The sequence below is a fragment of the Portunus trituberculatus genome, chromosome 1, assembly GCF_017591435.1.
Source record: "Portunus trituberculatus isolate SZX2019 chromosome 1, ASM1759143v1, whole genome shotgun sequence".
Classification (NCBI taxonomy): Eukaryota; Metazoa; Arthropoda; class Malacostraca; order Decapoda; family Portunidae; genus Portunus; species Portunus trituberculatus.
In genome coordinates, this window is record NC_059255.1 from 3,215,783 (window position 1) to 3,230,782 (window position 15,000).

The 15,000-nt window shown below is 40.1% G+C and overlaps 1 protein-coding gene across 6 annotated transcripts in view; it reads right to left on the bottom strand.

Moving 5' to 3' along the window:
- Nucleotides 1–4,051: 4,051 nt before the first annotated feature.
- Nucleotides 4,052–15,000, bottom strand: part of LOC123506868 (FGGY carbohydrate kinase domain-containing protein-like) — a 17,612-nt gene continuing 6,663 nt past the window's right edge. For 5 of the 6 annotated variants that reach the window (XM_045259510.1, XM_045259595.1, XM_045259265.1 and 2 more), the window contains exons 5-13: nucleotides 14,817–14,972; nucleotides 13,386–13,531; nucleotides 12,969–13,145; nucleotides 11,355–11,541; nucleotides 10,523–10,670; nucleotides 7,831–7,905; nucleotides 5,062–5,182; nucleotides 4,662–4,818; nucleotides 4,052–4,177 (exon numbers count right to left, since the gene is read on the bottom strand). In XM_045259510.1, the coding sequence (XP_045115445.1) occupies nucleotides 4,090–4,177; nucleotides 4,662–4,818; nucleotides 5,062–5,182; nucleotides 7,831–7,905; nucleotides 10,523–10,670; nucleotides 11,355–11,541; nucleotides 12,969–13,145; nucleotides 13,386–13,531; nucleotides 14,817–14,972 (1,255 nt within the window). In that variant the 3' untranslated portion in view covers nucleotides 4,052–4,089. Of the gene's footprint in view, nucleotides 4,178–4,661; nucleotides 4,819–5,061; nucleotides 5,183–7,830; nucleotides 7,906–10,522; nucleotides 10,672–11,354; nucleotides 11,542–12,968; nucleotides 13,146–13,385; nucleotides 13,532–14,816; nucleotides 14,973–15,000 lie in introns of all 6 variants that reach the window. The other variant, XM_045259672.1, reaches the window with a different exon arrangement.

Below are 15,000 nucleotides of genomic sequence, written 5' to 3' on the forward strand. Positions count from 1 at the left end.
GAGGCTCCGTACACTTTTTTGGGGGGCAAATTTTGTTAAATGTCTCCTCCCCTAAACCCCCGATACCCCACGTGCCCCCTGCCTTGCTGATGGGGAAGGGGAGGTGAATTTTAAAAATAGTTAATGATGTGCTGTTGGTAACATTGACAGCAGAATGAATGTGGGAACGCGTCCCGGCACTGCAGGGTGTGATGGTGGCAGGTGACAGCAAGGTGGACACAGAGGACACAGCGGCACAGCGGCAGACAGGGAGCTCCACAGTGTTATGGAACAATGTCACTCCTGCACACATACAATCATTGCAGTCCTGACACACATCCTACACACAGCTGGCCACATTTCATGCACAGCAATAAGTATCCCGCACATTTCCTCACACACACAAGTCACCACCACATTTGGAGGGGATGGAGAGCAATATAGTAGAAAGTGTAGCGTTGGCGGCAACAACAACAACAACAACAACAACAAAGCATGCGTAACCTACCTTGCGTCCTTGGGCCATCATGGGGGTGGATGACAGGCGGGCAGGGAGTCATCACCACAAAATTATCCCTCTGTATCTCCCGTCATCGGCTGTGTCTCTCCTCCATTTTCTCCTCCACACACTCCTCCACATTCCAACAGCCACTTGCGCTCACTCTCGCTGTCTCACTTCCCTCCCACACGCCAATAACTAAGAAAATTTGAGCACTTTTACTTCTTATTTGTTGCTCTGATGGCCTCATGGCTGCCGCTGCCTGACAGATGAAGGATGATGCTTACAAAATATATATTATCATTTATACTATTATAAAAAAAGTTTGATTACTTTTTGTTATATTTAGCTTGTTTATTTTATTCTATCTTTTTCTATAGGTATTGTTTGTTATTCTATCTGATATTAAAGTAATGTTAAAAGGTTTCTGTAGCATTCAAATGTACTGAAAGAATCTATTATAAACTATTATTGAAAGATATTATTACTGTTCATTAAATTTAGCATGTTTACTTTATTTCATTTTGATTTATTTGTCACTTTGCTGTTAAAGGAACGTTAATAGGCTTCTTTTAGCATTCAAATATACTGAAAAACTTCATAAATTTCTTTTGCTCACTTTAAATCATGGTATTTATTTCTAATTCATTACTTTCGATTCCTTTTTGTCTTGATTTATTTATCTTTCACTATTAGCCTATCATATCAACTTTTGCATCATTATCTTCATATCTACGTATTTCGTACATTATATAAAACGTTATTATCTCTAGTTCATTATTGGCATTTCTATTTTTGTATTTCATTTCATATATATTTCACTATTAGCCTATCATTTCAACTTTTTTGCATCATTATCTTCATTTCTACTTATTTCGTACATTATATAAAACGTAATTATTTCTATCTCATTATTGTCATTCCCTTTTTTTTTTTTCATTTCATATATCAATCTTTCACTACCAGCCTACTGTTATAACTATCGCATCATTATCTTTCTCTCTCTTCTTTCTAGTTTGGCAGCTCAGTATGATTATATTTTTACCCCATTATCATTTTTCTCTATATTTCATTTCGTATACACATTTACATTTTCCTATCACCTTTATCCTACCATTATAACTGTTAAATCATTATCTTCATTCTCTTTCTTTATTTTTTCTAGTTAGGCAGCTCAGTATGATTATATTTTTACCCCATTATCATTTCATTTTGTATATCCATTTATTATTTGCTCTTACCATTAGCCTACTATTATTTATAACTGTTGCATCATTATCTTCATTCTCTTTCTTCTATTTATTTTTTTTTATTTATCTTATTTATTTTTTTTTTTCTTTTTTATGCATTAGCCTTAAGTGTGTGTCCAAAGGGTGCGTGGCAAGGTGATTCTTCTTCCTTCACTATATTTCCTTTTCATTGCAAGAATATATATATCAGTCAATCAATCAATAAATCTTCCATCTGTCATCCTCATCCAGACATTAGCCTCACCATTCAAAACTCTATATTAAAGGCAGGTTCACACGTGTCAATATGCGACTGAAATTACAAGTTGGTAGTGTTTCGACTGAATATCGATGCCTAGCGACTGGACATATTGGTATTGTTCAGCCGATTTGCGCCTTTGTTTAAGTTGTGACGTCACTGAGGGAGGTTTGAAAGTGCGGTGTTGATGTAGTTACAGAGATGGAGGGAAAAAGAGCACATCTGGGACCCTGACAGCGAATTCTACAGCGAAAAAAAAAAACTAGGGAAATCGGCGTTTGATGAGATGGGTGGCAGTCCCCGGTGAGTGGTATCTCTGTGCAGGGAGGACTGAACACTTGGCAGGATTTAATTTGATCGCAATCGTCATCGTCGCCAGAGGAAGGCATCTTGTTGGTTTACTGTTTGTTTACACTCAATTCTCACCAACCATTGCAGCCGATACTTCCCAGTCGCTATGTGTGAATGTGTTTCGACTAGAAGGCCTCAGTCGATACTTCCAGCGACTTGCAATTTTAGTAGCATATTGACGTGTGAACCCGCCTTAACCATGCGTGCTTTGGGGTCCGAGGGGTCTCCAAGCGCACGGGTTCGAATCCTGTCCACGGTCCGAGTGTAGGTTGGGCTTCCTCACTCTGGACAACAGTTTCGTAGCGGGTGGGCTTTGTGATAGGAGGTACCACAAAAACTATCCCCTTTACCCCAGAAATTCCCGTGAAAATCCCACATGGTATAAAGAAAATATATATATATATATATATATATAAATAAATAAAATCAAACGAGCTTAGAGAAATATTCAGGGTAATAATGATAAGATTACGTGCCAACAATATAAGACATTTATTTCAATTTAAACAGGTTAATATATCTCAACCTATAACAAGCTTAGTTTTCAAGACTATACAAGCTTAACCCTTTCAGTAATGGGACGCATTCTTTACCATGAGTTTTGGGTGTGATTGAACGATTTTATTGACATTAGGAAGGGTCTATGGAGGTCAGATGATTAATGGCCACAGTCTTCACTATTTCAACCCATTCAGTATTGGGACACATTTTTACCTTGAGATTTTATGTACCATTAGACCATGTTACTGACATTAGGAAGGGTCTATGGAGGTCAGATGATTAATGGCCACAGTCTTCACTATTTTAACCCATTCAGTATTGGGACACATTTTTACCTTGAGATTTTATGTACCATTAGACCATGTTACTGACATTAGGAAGGGTCTATGGAGGTCAGTAGATTAATGGTCCACAGTCTTCACTATTTTAATCCCTCACATAAGTTTCTGAAGCTGTATAAAGTCATCAAACAGTAACCAGAATTAATGAGGTGTGATTAGACCATTTTATTGACATTAGGAAGGACTATGGAGGTCAGTAGATTCATGGTCCACAGTCTTCACTATTTTAATCCCTCACATAAGTTTCTGAAGCTGTATAGAATCACCAAATAGTCACCAGAATGAATATGGAAACACGTCCTGGTACTGAAGGGGTTAGAGGAATATTTGCACTAACGATAAAGGATTATAGACTTTTACTCATTAATTGAAACAAGTTAATATTTTCAATTTATAAGCTTAGTTCTGAAGATAATAAAGGCTTGAATGATAAAATATTACTTCATATATACGTCAAACAGGTTAAAATATCATAACTCGTAACAATATTAGTTTTGAAGGTAATACGAGCTTAAATACACAATTACTCGTACTAAAACAAAAAGATTATGCAGCAGCAATAACAAACAATACAACAATTCAAGTTAAAGATAAATGATATGTCACCGTATTTATGTATTTATTTAATTAATTTATTTATTTAATTATTTTTTGCTCACCTTAGCGGAATGCCCATCACTTACCTGTAATACCTTTCCTTTGTATCTTTCCTTGTATTCTCGATGTATTTGTCATTTTTTCATAACTTTTTTTCTATTCTAATATTTCCTTTTCTCTTACTCCATCTCTTCCTGTATATAGCGAATTTCTGCTCAATTTAGCGTGTCGTCCATTTCCCTGTATCGTTCCATATATTTTATTTTCTACATTTTCTCTATTCTCTTTTCTTTTCCATTTATTTATTATTTTTTTATTTACTGTATTTCTTGGTCAATTTAGTGGTTCGTTCATCATTTCTCTGTATTTCTTCTGGTGTTGCTGCATTTCCAGAAACACTTGGTACTTCTTGTCGTGGAAACTGAGAGAGAGAGAGAGAGAGAGAGAGAGAGAGAGAGAGAGAGAGAGAGAGAGAGACTATAGGTAAATAATAATCAAACAATAATAATAATAATAATAATAATATGTTTTCCTCCTCCTCCTCCTCCTTCTCTTCATTCTAATCTTCCTTTCATCTCCTCCTCTTCCTCCTCCTTCTCCTAATTCTTCGTCTCTTCTCCCCACTTTCCTCCTTATTCTCCGCTCTTCTCTTCCTCCTCCTCATACCCTTTATCTTCCTCTCCTCTTCCTAATTCTTCCTTCTCCTCCTCATACCCCCAATCTTCCTCTCCTCCTCCTCCTCCTCCTCGTCCTAACCTTCCTTCTCCTCCTCATACTCCAATTTTTTCTCTCCTGCTCCTCCTCCTCCTAATTCTTCCCTCTCCTCTTCATATTCTTAATCTTCCTTCTCCTCCTCCTCCTCCTCCTCCTCCTCCTCCTCACCTCCTCCTCCTCCCAACACTCACCCCTTCACCTGTGGGTTGGGCGGCCACCTCCTGACAGGCCCGCCCATGGCCCGCGCCGCTGCCTCCAGGCTGGGGTGGCGGCCTGACGCGGCGGCACCCAATATGGCCGCCCCCAGGACCACTGACGGCTGCTGCTGCGGCGTCAACACTTCTATCCCTGCAGAGAGAGAGAGAGAGAGAGAGAGAGAGAGAGTAAATAAGCATTCCAAATAAACAGAACAAAAAAAAAAAAAAAAAAATCAAAATTTGAAATAAAAAGCCAAAAATTCACATGAAATAAACTAAATAAAAGAAGAAAGATTTTAATACAAGAATAAAAAAAAAAAAAAAGTTAAAAGTACAAATATTTATCACACACACACACACACACACACACACACACACACACACACACACTTACCTAGGGCATCGGCGTGTGTCTGTATGTAGAGGTCAGATGCACACAGCCCGCCACACATCAACACTGTGGTGAGCTCATGGCCAGCCTGAGTCATGTGCTCCATTATCTGCCTCGTCCCGTACTGCCCCACACACACACACACACACACACACACACACACGAGAAAGAGAGACATGCAGTTAGTACACACAGGAATGCTTGGGTTTACTTTCTATGTACGTAAATAAACACGTACACACAAGACTGTTTTGATGGTGTGTGTACGTGAAAGATATTAAAAGTACACATGAATTCAAGTTAGTTCACACATGAATGAATGCACGTACACACAAGGCTGTTTTAATGCTGTGTGTACGTAAAAGTTATTAAAAAGTAGACATGAAGCTAAAAATGTGCACAGGTTCCTTACTTGATGCAGTTTTCCTACTAATAATTGTAATAAAAGGTGGTATCTGGCAACTCTTCCTCCATGGCCTACCTCATCCCCCCCCCCTCAACATGGGTCCACTCCCTCTCTTCCCCAACTCACTCCCCCCTTCCCCGATACTTTTCCCCGACCTGCCCTGCCCCCGATGAACACCCGCCACCCGCCCGCTAAGCCCCGCCCCCTGCTGGCTCCCCACTCCCCGACCCCCTCCAGCCAACCCGCCAACCTGCCACAGCCAAGGTAGCAGTTTCCTCTTATTTAGGGCAAATTTAGGTGTTTTGCAGGTGTTTCTATGTGTTTTATAGGCTCGCTGTGTTTGAGTAAGTGGATGAGATGGAGGTGGAGGGGAGAGGAGGAGTGTGAGTGTGATGTGAGGGAAGATGGACGCGCTGAAAAATGGTGCAAAAAATCTACTTCGGCTCCATATCGCAATTTTTTTTCTTTTATTAGTTGAGTTTGCATTGTTTTGGTACTTTATTTGTTGATAGGAATGTAAATCAAGTTATAATACGTAATAAGATCGTGTCTAGCTGGGTTTTCTGTTTCTCGTTTAAATACGACTTTCGGCATTTTATAATTTTAACTTTTTTTAACCATCAAGTCCAGGATTGTTTTAATGTTTGATATAATACTTCAAAAATATGAAAAACATGATCCAAGTATTAATATCCAATAGTATCTAGTCTAACTATTCGTATTTTCAAATTTAGAATTTTTGTAGTGCTGATATACGAAACAAAAAATTCATATGACGAATAATTTGTGTTTTCTTTATATCGCTGGAAAGTGCAAATTTTTCTTATTCATAAAACGTAATAAGAGCTTGTCCGGCTACACTTCCTCTCTCGATGTTACGATGTTTTGTGGCGCCGTTGGAAGAAAACACGGACCGCTAGATGGACGTAGCTCTGCTGATCCTGGACCTGGTACGGTTTATTCTTATTGGATGTTAGTTATTGTATTTATCGCATTAAAAAATGTGGTACATTTCAGTCTGGGTTCCTTCTTTCTTCTCGCGATTTTTAAAATGAATTACTTACGTAAATATTAGAACACAGAGGCACAACACTGGTGCCTCCCTCCCAGGTCAGTCCACCAATGTTTACCTACACTGCCCTGTGTTTCCAGACCCAGAGAGTGTAGCAGTGCCTGAATTAACCACACACATGGATAAATAAACCCTAAATGTCAATAAATAAGGTAATTGTTACATCCCCGCTCTGACTGCCCACCGGAGCGGCAGCAGACCCAGACCAGCCCCCGCCCTCCTTCCGCCCGTGCCAACCCATCAATATTTCCTTCAGTTCTCAGTGTTTCTCGCCCATTTCCACCTGTTCTCCACTTAACATGCATAAATTGTAATAAAAGCAGGAAAATGTGGAGTGGCGTTGTGTGAGGGAGTGTAGTAGTGGTGGTGGTGGTGATGTAGTGGTTGTAGTAATAGCAGCAGCATTATTATTACTATTAAGTGTGTGTGTGTCACTATCTATATACTGCACTGAATGGATGAGAATAAGATCAGGAGGGGGATGGGGGTTAAATGAAGGTGATAGGGAGGGGGGAGGGATAGTGGGAGGTGGAAGGGGGACATGAAGTGGAGGCTGAGAAATGTGTGGCTTAACCCGTTAAATACTGGGACACATTTTTATCATGAGTTTTGTGTACAATTAGACCATTTTATTGACATTAGGAAGGGTCTATGGAGGTCAGAAGATTAATGGCCACAGTCTTCACTATTCTAATCCCCACATGAGTTTCTGAAGCTGTATAATCACCAGAATGAATAAGAAAATTCATTATGGTACTCAAAGGCTTAATAAGTTAGTATACACATCAACAATTCTAGCTAATGATATTTGCCTATTAGAATTAAACCCATTGAGTTGATATGTCACTAGGTAAAGGTTAGGTTAGGTTAGGCTGCTTCAAGTAAGGAGCCATTATTTTTTTTTTTCTTTAATGCGGGAGGGAAACCAGCTGAGGGCAACAAAATATATATAAAAAAAAAAAAAAAATTACGACAAGTATTGGTTCCCTGCAAGAAGAGTGAAGCATTAGCCAAACTTAAGGAAGAAATGCCTTTTAAACCTCCCTCTCAAATATATTGTATGGATGTTTGAGAAATGACACGCACATGCACACACATACACACACAACTGTTCTGAAATTGTGTGTAAACAAGATAATCACACATAAAATCAAGATGCACACACACACGCACACACACACACACACACACACACACACACACACACACACACACACACACACAATTGTCCCATGGCTGTGTGTATGTTTATGTGTCATTACTAAAACACACACACACACATGCACACACTCACGGCCAGGGCTTGCAGTGTGGCCAGGTAGGTGAGGGCTAGCCTTCTCTCACTCTGGTCTAGACTCAGCCCACAAATCTGCAGAGAAACGCACTCTTGTTGGTCTTCTTCTTTCTCTAATCTTTTTAACCCCTTCAGTACTGGGATGCATTTTTACCTTGAGTTTTGTGTACCATTAGACCATTTTATTGACATGAGGAAGGGTCTATGGAGGTCAGAAGTTTAATGGCAACAATGTTCACTATTTTAATCCCCCACATGAGTTTCTGAAGCTGTAGAAAATCACCAAATTGTCACCAGAATGAATGTGGAAATGTGTCCTGGTACTGAAGGGGTTAATGTTTCTTTCCTTTCTCTTATTTATTTGTTTGTTTTTTTTATGTAAGAGGGAAAACTGAAGGAAGGGAAATTGTTAGTTATTTGTAAAGGAATTCACTCATATTTTTATTATTAATGGTGGTGAATGCTTGAAAATATGATGATAAACACAACACACACACACACACACACACAGACACACACGCAGCTACAGTATGGTCACCAAACAAAAAGAAACACATGATGAAACTTGAGAGAATACAGAGGGCAGTAACAAAGCTTCCCTAAGTTTAAGTGTATGGTCATATTAAGAAAGGCTATGAATAATGAGTCTTACAACCTTACAACAGGGAAGGGAAAGAGGAGATCTAATACCAGTGCACAGAGCAATGAATGGACTGCAAAAATTAGATAGAGAAAACTTAACTAATCAGGGCTAACAGTGACACAAGAGGACATGGAAGGAAATAATGAAAGGACAACTGTAGGAGAGATACCAATTAGTTCAGGTTTCCACAAAGATATGTAGAGGTGTGGAATGGTTTAGATAAGAGAGTCATTGAAGCAAGAATACTGGGCCTTACAACCTTACATCAGGGAAAGGAAAGAGATCTAATACCAGTGCACAGAGCAATGAATGGACTGCAAAAATTAGATAGAGAAAACTTAACTAATCAGGGCTAACAGTGACACAAGAGGACATGGAAGGAAATAATGAAAGGACAACTGTAGGAGAGATACCAATTAGTTCAGGTTTCCACAAAGATATGTAGAGGTGTGGAATGCTTTAGATAAGAGAGTCATTGAAGCAAGAATACTGGGCCTTACAACCTTACATCAGGGAAAGGAAAGAGATCTAATACCAGTGCACAGAGCAATGAATGGACTGCAAAAATTAGATAGAGAAAACTTAACTAATCAGGGCTAACAGTGACACAAGAGGACATGGAAGGAAATAATGAAAGGACAACTGTAGGAGAGATATCAATTAGTTCAGGTTTCCACAAAGATATGTAGAGGTGTGGAATGCTTTAGATAAGAGAGTCATCGAAGCAAGAACAATCAGATATGGAGACAGGACGGCACGAACTAGGTAAATGCAACAATCTGAATACACACATACACACATACACACACACATGTTACATATGTTACATATGTTACTATTCGAGGGTGATAGATGTAATACAGGAAAGAGATGGTTGGGCTGATGGAATATATCTGGATTTAAAAAAGGCCTTTGATAAGGTACCACACCAGAGACTGATCTGGAAACTTGAAATGGTAGGAGGAGTGCATGGCAGTTTACTAAAATGGATGGAAGACTTTTTGGTAGGAAGAGAAATGAGAACAATAATTAAGGACAGACCATCAGAATGGGGATTGGTGGAGAGTGGAGTTCCACAGGGATCAGTGTTGGCACCAGTAATGTTCGCAGTCTACATAAATGACATGGTGGATGGGGTGTCCAGTTATGTGAGCCTATTTGCAGGCGATGCAAAATTGTTACGAAAAGTGAGATGTGACAAAGATTGCGAACTACTCCAGGAAGACTTGGACAGAATATGGAAATGGAGCTGTACATGGCAAATGGAGTTCAACACGACAAAATGCAAGAAAATAGAGTTTGGCAAGAGTGAAAGAAGAATCAGGAGTATGTACAAGATAGGAAATGAAGACATAAAACCAGTCATGAAGAAAAAGACCTTGGGGTGACAATTACCAATGACCTATCGCCAGAGAGACATATAAACAAAATAATTGGAGAAGTATTGAACTTATTGAGGAACATAAGAGTGGCGTTCGTATATCTAGATGAAGAAATGATGAAGAAAATAATTACTGCAATGATAAGACCGAGGCTTGAATATGCAACAATACAGTGGGCTCGAACTTAAAGAAACACATAAGGAAACTAGAGAAAGTACAGAGGGCTGCAACGAAAATGGTGCCTGACTTAAGAGATTTGACTTATGAAGACAGACTGAAAAGAATGCAACTTCCAACCCTGGAAAACAGAAGAAAGGGAGACCTGATAGCAATATACAGAGTGATGATTGGCATGGAAAAAATGGATAGGGAAGATCTGTGTATGTGGAATGGAAGAATGTCGAGAGGGCATGGGAAAAAACTAAAATGGCCACTTATAGGAGAGATGTGAAAAAATATAGCTTCCCTCATAGAAGGGTGGAAGCATGGAATAGTTTAGACGTGGAAGTGGTCAACGCAAGGAATATTCATGATTTTAAGAAAAAGCTGGACATTAATAGATATGGAGACGGGACAACACGAGCATAGCTCTTTTCCCGTATGTTACAATTAGGTAAATACAATTAGGTAAATACACAGACAAATACGCACACAAACACGCACATACCATCCCAGTCATGTGTGCGTCGGCTAGAGGACTCCTGTTGCCATGGAAGTCAGGGTACACATGGAGGTGTTGGGTGAGGAGGGAGGAGGAGGAGACCCCTTCCTTCTTCGCCTCCTCCTCCAGACACTCCTCCAGTCTTCCGTAGATGCTGTGGAGGGGGGAGGAGATGGAGGAGGAGGAGGAAGTAGATAAATAAGTATGGAGGGAAAAGAAATAGGAAGAAGAATTGTAGGAGGAAGGACAGAGGAGGAGGAGGAGGAGGAGGAAAGATTAAATGAATGAGGGAAGAAAAAGGAAGAAATAGGAGGAGGAGGAGGAGGAGAGGGAAAGAGAGAGAAAATTAATGAATAGGAGTGAGAGAAGAAGAAAGTGAGAGAAAGGAGAAGGAAGGGAGGGAATGAATGAGAGAAAATGAAGGAAATAATGATGAGGTGAGAGAAGGAGAAAAGAAGGAAGAAAGAAGAGAAAGAGTAAAGGAAGGAAAGAAAAGGGGAAATAAAATAGGAAGAAATGAGGAGCAAGACAAAATGAAAGAGGAAAAAGAGGAAGAGAAAGAGGAAGAAAGGAAAAAAAAGGAGAATTATGATGGGGAGGAGGAAGAAGAGGGAGATAGGAATGAAGAAGAGAGGAAGAGGAAAGAAATTGATAATGAGAATAAAGGAGGAGGAGGAGAAGGAGGAAGAGGAGGAAATAAACAAAAGAAAATAATAAAGGAAGAAGAAGAGAAGAAAATAAAGATACGAAATAGAAAAATAGGGAAAAACTCACTCTCTCTCTCTCTCTCTCTCTCTCTCTCTCTCTCTCTCTCTCTCTCTCTCTCTCTCTCTCTCACTCACCACCACCACCACCACCACCACTCCTAATAATATGATCCACAAGGGCCCCTGAAGCGGAGATCCCCCCCTCTGCTAGATAGGTGGAGGGGAGTACTGCCCCCCCATAAGGACCCCACACCCCCGGCACCTCTATAGGGCCAGGGCTCAGTGACATGTGGCAGGTGGAGGTGCCACAAATTAAGGCTGGGGTAGGTTAGGTTAAGGAGGAGGAGGAGGAGGAGGAGGAGGAGGAGGAAGAGGAGGAGGAGGAGGAGGAGGAGGAGGAGGAGGAGGAGGAGGAGGAGGAGGAGGAGGAGGAGGAGGAGGAGGAGGAGGAGGAGGAGGAAGAAGAAGAAGAAGAAGAAGAAGAAGAAGAAGAAGAAGAAGAAGAAGAAGAAGAAGAAGAAGAAGAAGAAGAAGAAGAAGAAGGAGGAGGAGGAGGAGGAGGAGGAGGAGGAGGAGGAGGAAGAGGAAGAGGAAGAGGAGGAGGAGGAGGAGGAGGAGAAAGGAGAAATGTGGATAAAATGAGATAATATGAAGAATAAAGAAGAGGAAGAGGAGGAGAGGGAGGAGGAAATGAGGGAGAAATGTGGATAAAATTAAAGAATAAGGAGAATAAAAAAGAGGAGGAGGAGAGGAGAAGAGAAGAGAGGAGAGGAGAGGGGAGGAAGAGGAAGAGGAAGAGAAAGAGGAGGATAAGAAAAAGGAGAAATGTGGATATAATGAAAGAATAAGAAGAACAAAGGAGAAGAGAAAGAAGAGGGGGAGGAGGAAGAGGAGAAGGAGGAAGAAGAAGACAAGGAGAAATATAAGAAAAAGAGGGATAAATGTGGATAAAATGAAAGAATATGGAGAATAAAGAAGAGGGGGAAGAAGAAAAAGAAGAGGAAGAGGAGGAGGAGGAGGAGAATAAAAATAATAATACATGATTAATAGCAATATCATCAATAATAATAAGAAGAAGAAGAAAAGAAGGAGAAGAAGAAGAAGAGAAAAAAGTAAAAAAAGAAGAAAAGAGACCATGAATAAATAAAGAAGAGGAAAAAACAAGGAAACAACAAAAATAACATGATAAAGAAGTAAAAAGAGAAAAATAAAGAAGAAAATAGAAAATAATAAAGAAAAATTACAAGAAAAATAAAGAAAAATTTTTAAATGAGAAAAAGAAAAAAAAATAGAAAAATATTAAAGAAAAACAAGAAAAACAAGAACAAAAACATGAAAACAAAAATAAAATAACAAAAATATGAAGAGAAAGAGAAAAAATGTTGAAAAATATTAACAAATGAAAATAATAATGATAAATAGAAGAAAACAAGAAAATAACAAAATGATGAAGAAGAAGAAGAAGAAAAAAAAGATTAAGAAGAAGAAGAAAAGATTAAGAAGAAGAAGAAGAAAAGAAGAAGATGAAGGCAAAGAAAAGGTTAAGAAGAAGAAGAAGAAAAAGAAGAAGAAGATGAAGGCAAAGAAAAAGATTAAGAAGAAGAAGAAGAAAAAGAAGAAGAAGAAGCATTTTCAAAAGAAGAAGAAAAGAAGAACAAGAATAACAAGATAAAATAAAGAAGATTAAAAACAAGAAGACTTCAACAACAACAACAACAACAACAACAACAACAACAGCAACACACCCAGCCTGCCGGTGAGTGTCTGCCTGTCCGTCACTCCAGCCGCCACTAATGCCAGACAGCCGGCGTGTGCGTCTATGAACGAGGCGGCCACCGGGGTGTGTGCGCGTAACCCCATCATGTGTGCGGCTGTGTCCGTCAGCCCCCCGCACCGCTCCCCTGGCGCCCTCACCTCCTGCCCTGTGTAACATAAATAAACATGAATAAACTAAAAAAAAAAAGAAAGAAAGAAAATAAAGAAAAAAATCATAAAAAAAAGAAAAACGTGAATTCGCTAGAAAAGAAACAAGAAAAAAAATTAACACACTCTAACCCCCCCCCAAACACACTCACCACACACACTCACCACTCACCCACACACACCACTCACACACTCACCAAACACACTCACCACTCACACACAGGCACCATCTCACTCACCAATCCTGGCCCAGCCCTCCTCGGCCAGCTCCTCCAGGCCAATGTGACGGAAGAAGGCCTCGTCCCAGCCACCCTTGTCCCCCTCCCCTGCTGACCCGACCCCACCACTCAAATAGGTCCACTTGCAGGTCAGGGAGCACAGCGACCTGGAGAGAGAGAAAGAGAGAAAGATACACGAGAGGGTTTGAGTGGCTACATAAATTTGTTTCCAGACGATGCAAACCTTGAGAGTAACAGAGAGCAATGAGGACTGTGTGGAATAGCAGCAAGATATTGACAAGATCTAGGAATGGAGCCAAAAGTGGAAATTAGAATTCAGTGCCAGGAAATGTCATGTGATGGAAATGGGTCAAAATAAATAAGAGACCTACGTGGGAATACAAAATGGGAGAAGAGGTTATAAATAGGAGTAAAGATAAAGACTTGGGAGTGATTATACCCTCACTCCAGAAACACACAACAATGGAATATTTGCTTCAACACACGGACACTAACTAACATCAGGGTGGTGCTCAATTACAAGGATAAGAATGTGATGAAAAAGATCATAACCACTGCGATAAGACCCAGACTGGAATATGCAGCAGTGGTGTGGTTTGTTGTGGTGCAAAAGGACATCAAGACTGAAAGAATCCAAAGGGCAGCTACAAAGATGGTGCCAGAAATAAAGAAGCGTCCCTATGGAGAAAGACTGAAGGAGATGGAACTGCCAACTTTGAAGGGTAGATGAGAGAAGTCTAATAACAGTGTATAAGTAAGTAAACCATATGGAAAAGATAGACCAGGTAACACTGACGGAGGATGGAGATAGACGAACAAGATCATGAAAAGTCAGTGTTTGAGGAACATTCAGAAGCTCAGTTTTCCACACAGGACGGTTGACATCTGGAACGGCCTGAGTGAAGAGACTGTAGCAGCAGAAAGTGTGCATAAATTGAAGGAAAAGTTGGATAAATGTAGATATGGAGACAGGTTACTACGAGCCCCACTCCAACCCTGTAACACACACACACACACACACACACACACACACACACACACACACACACACACACATGGAGCTACCAACTTTGAAGGATGGACGGGAAAGAGGAGACTTGATAACGATATATAAGTTAGTAAACCATATGGAGAAAATAGACAGATAAGACCTGGTAACACTGACGGAGCAGGGAGACAGACAAACAAGAGGACATTCCAAGAAAATCATGAAAATTCAGTGTCACAGGAATATCAAGAAGTTCAGTTTTGCACACAGGACAGTAGACAGCTGGAATGAATTAAGTGAAGACATTGTAACACCAGAAAATGTGCACAAATATAAGAAATTAGACAAATGTAGATATGGAGACAGGTCACTATGAACCCCACTCAAACCCTGTAACATACAACTAAGTAAATACATACACATACACACACACACACATATACCTTGAGATACTGCCAGTAGCTTTGAAGGTGAGGTAATCTGGGAGGTCAAAGAAGTGACCTGCCGTGACCCAGGAGGAGGTCATGTGTCTCTTGAGCCAGAGTAGCTTTGGGGTCTGCATCTCAGGCGACACCTTGCCACCCACAAACTTCAGCACCCTGGGAAGTGAGGCGAGGTTAGGTTAGG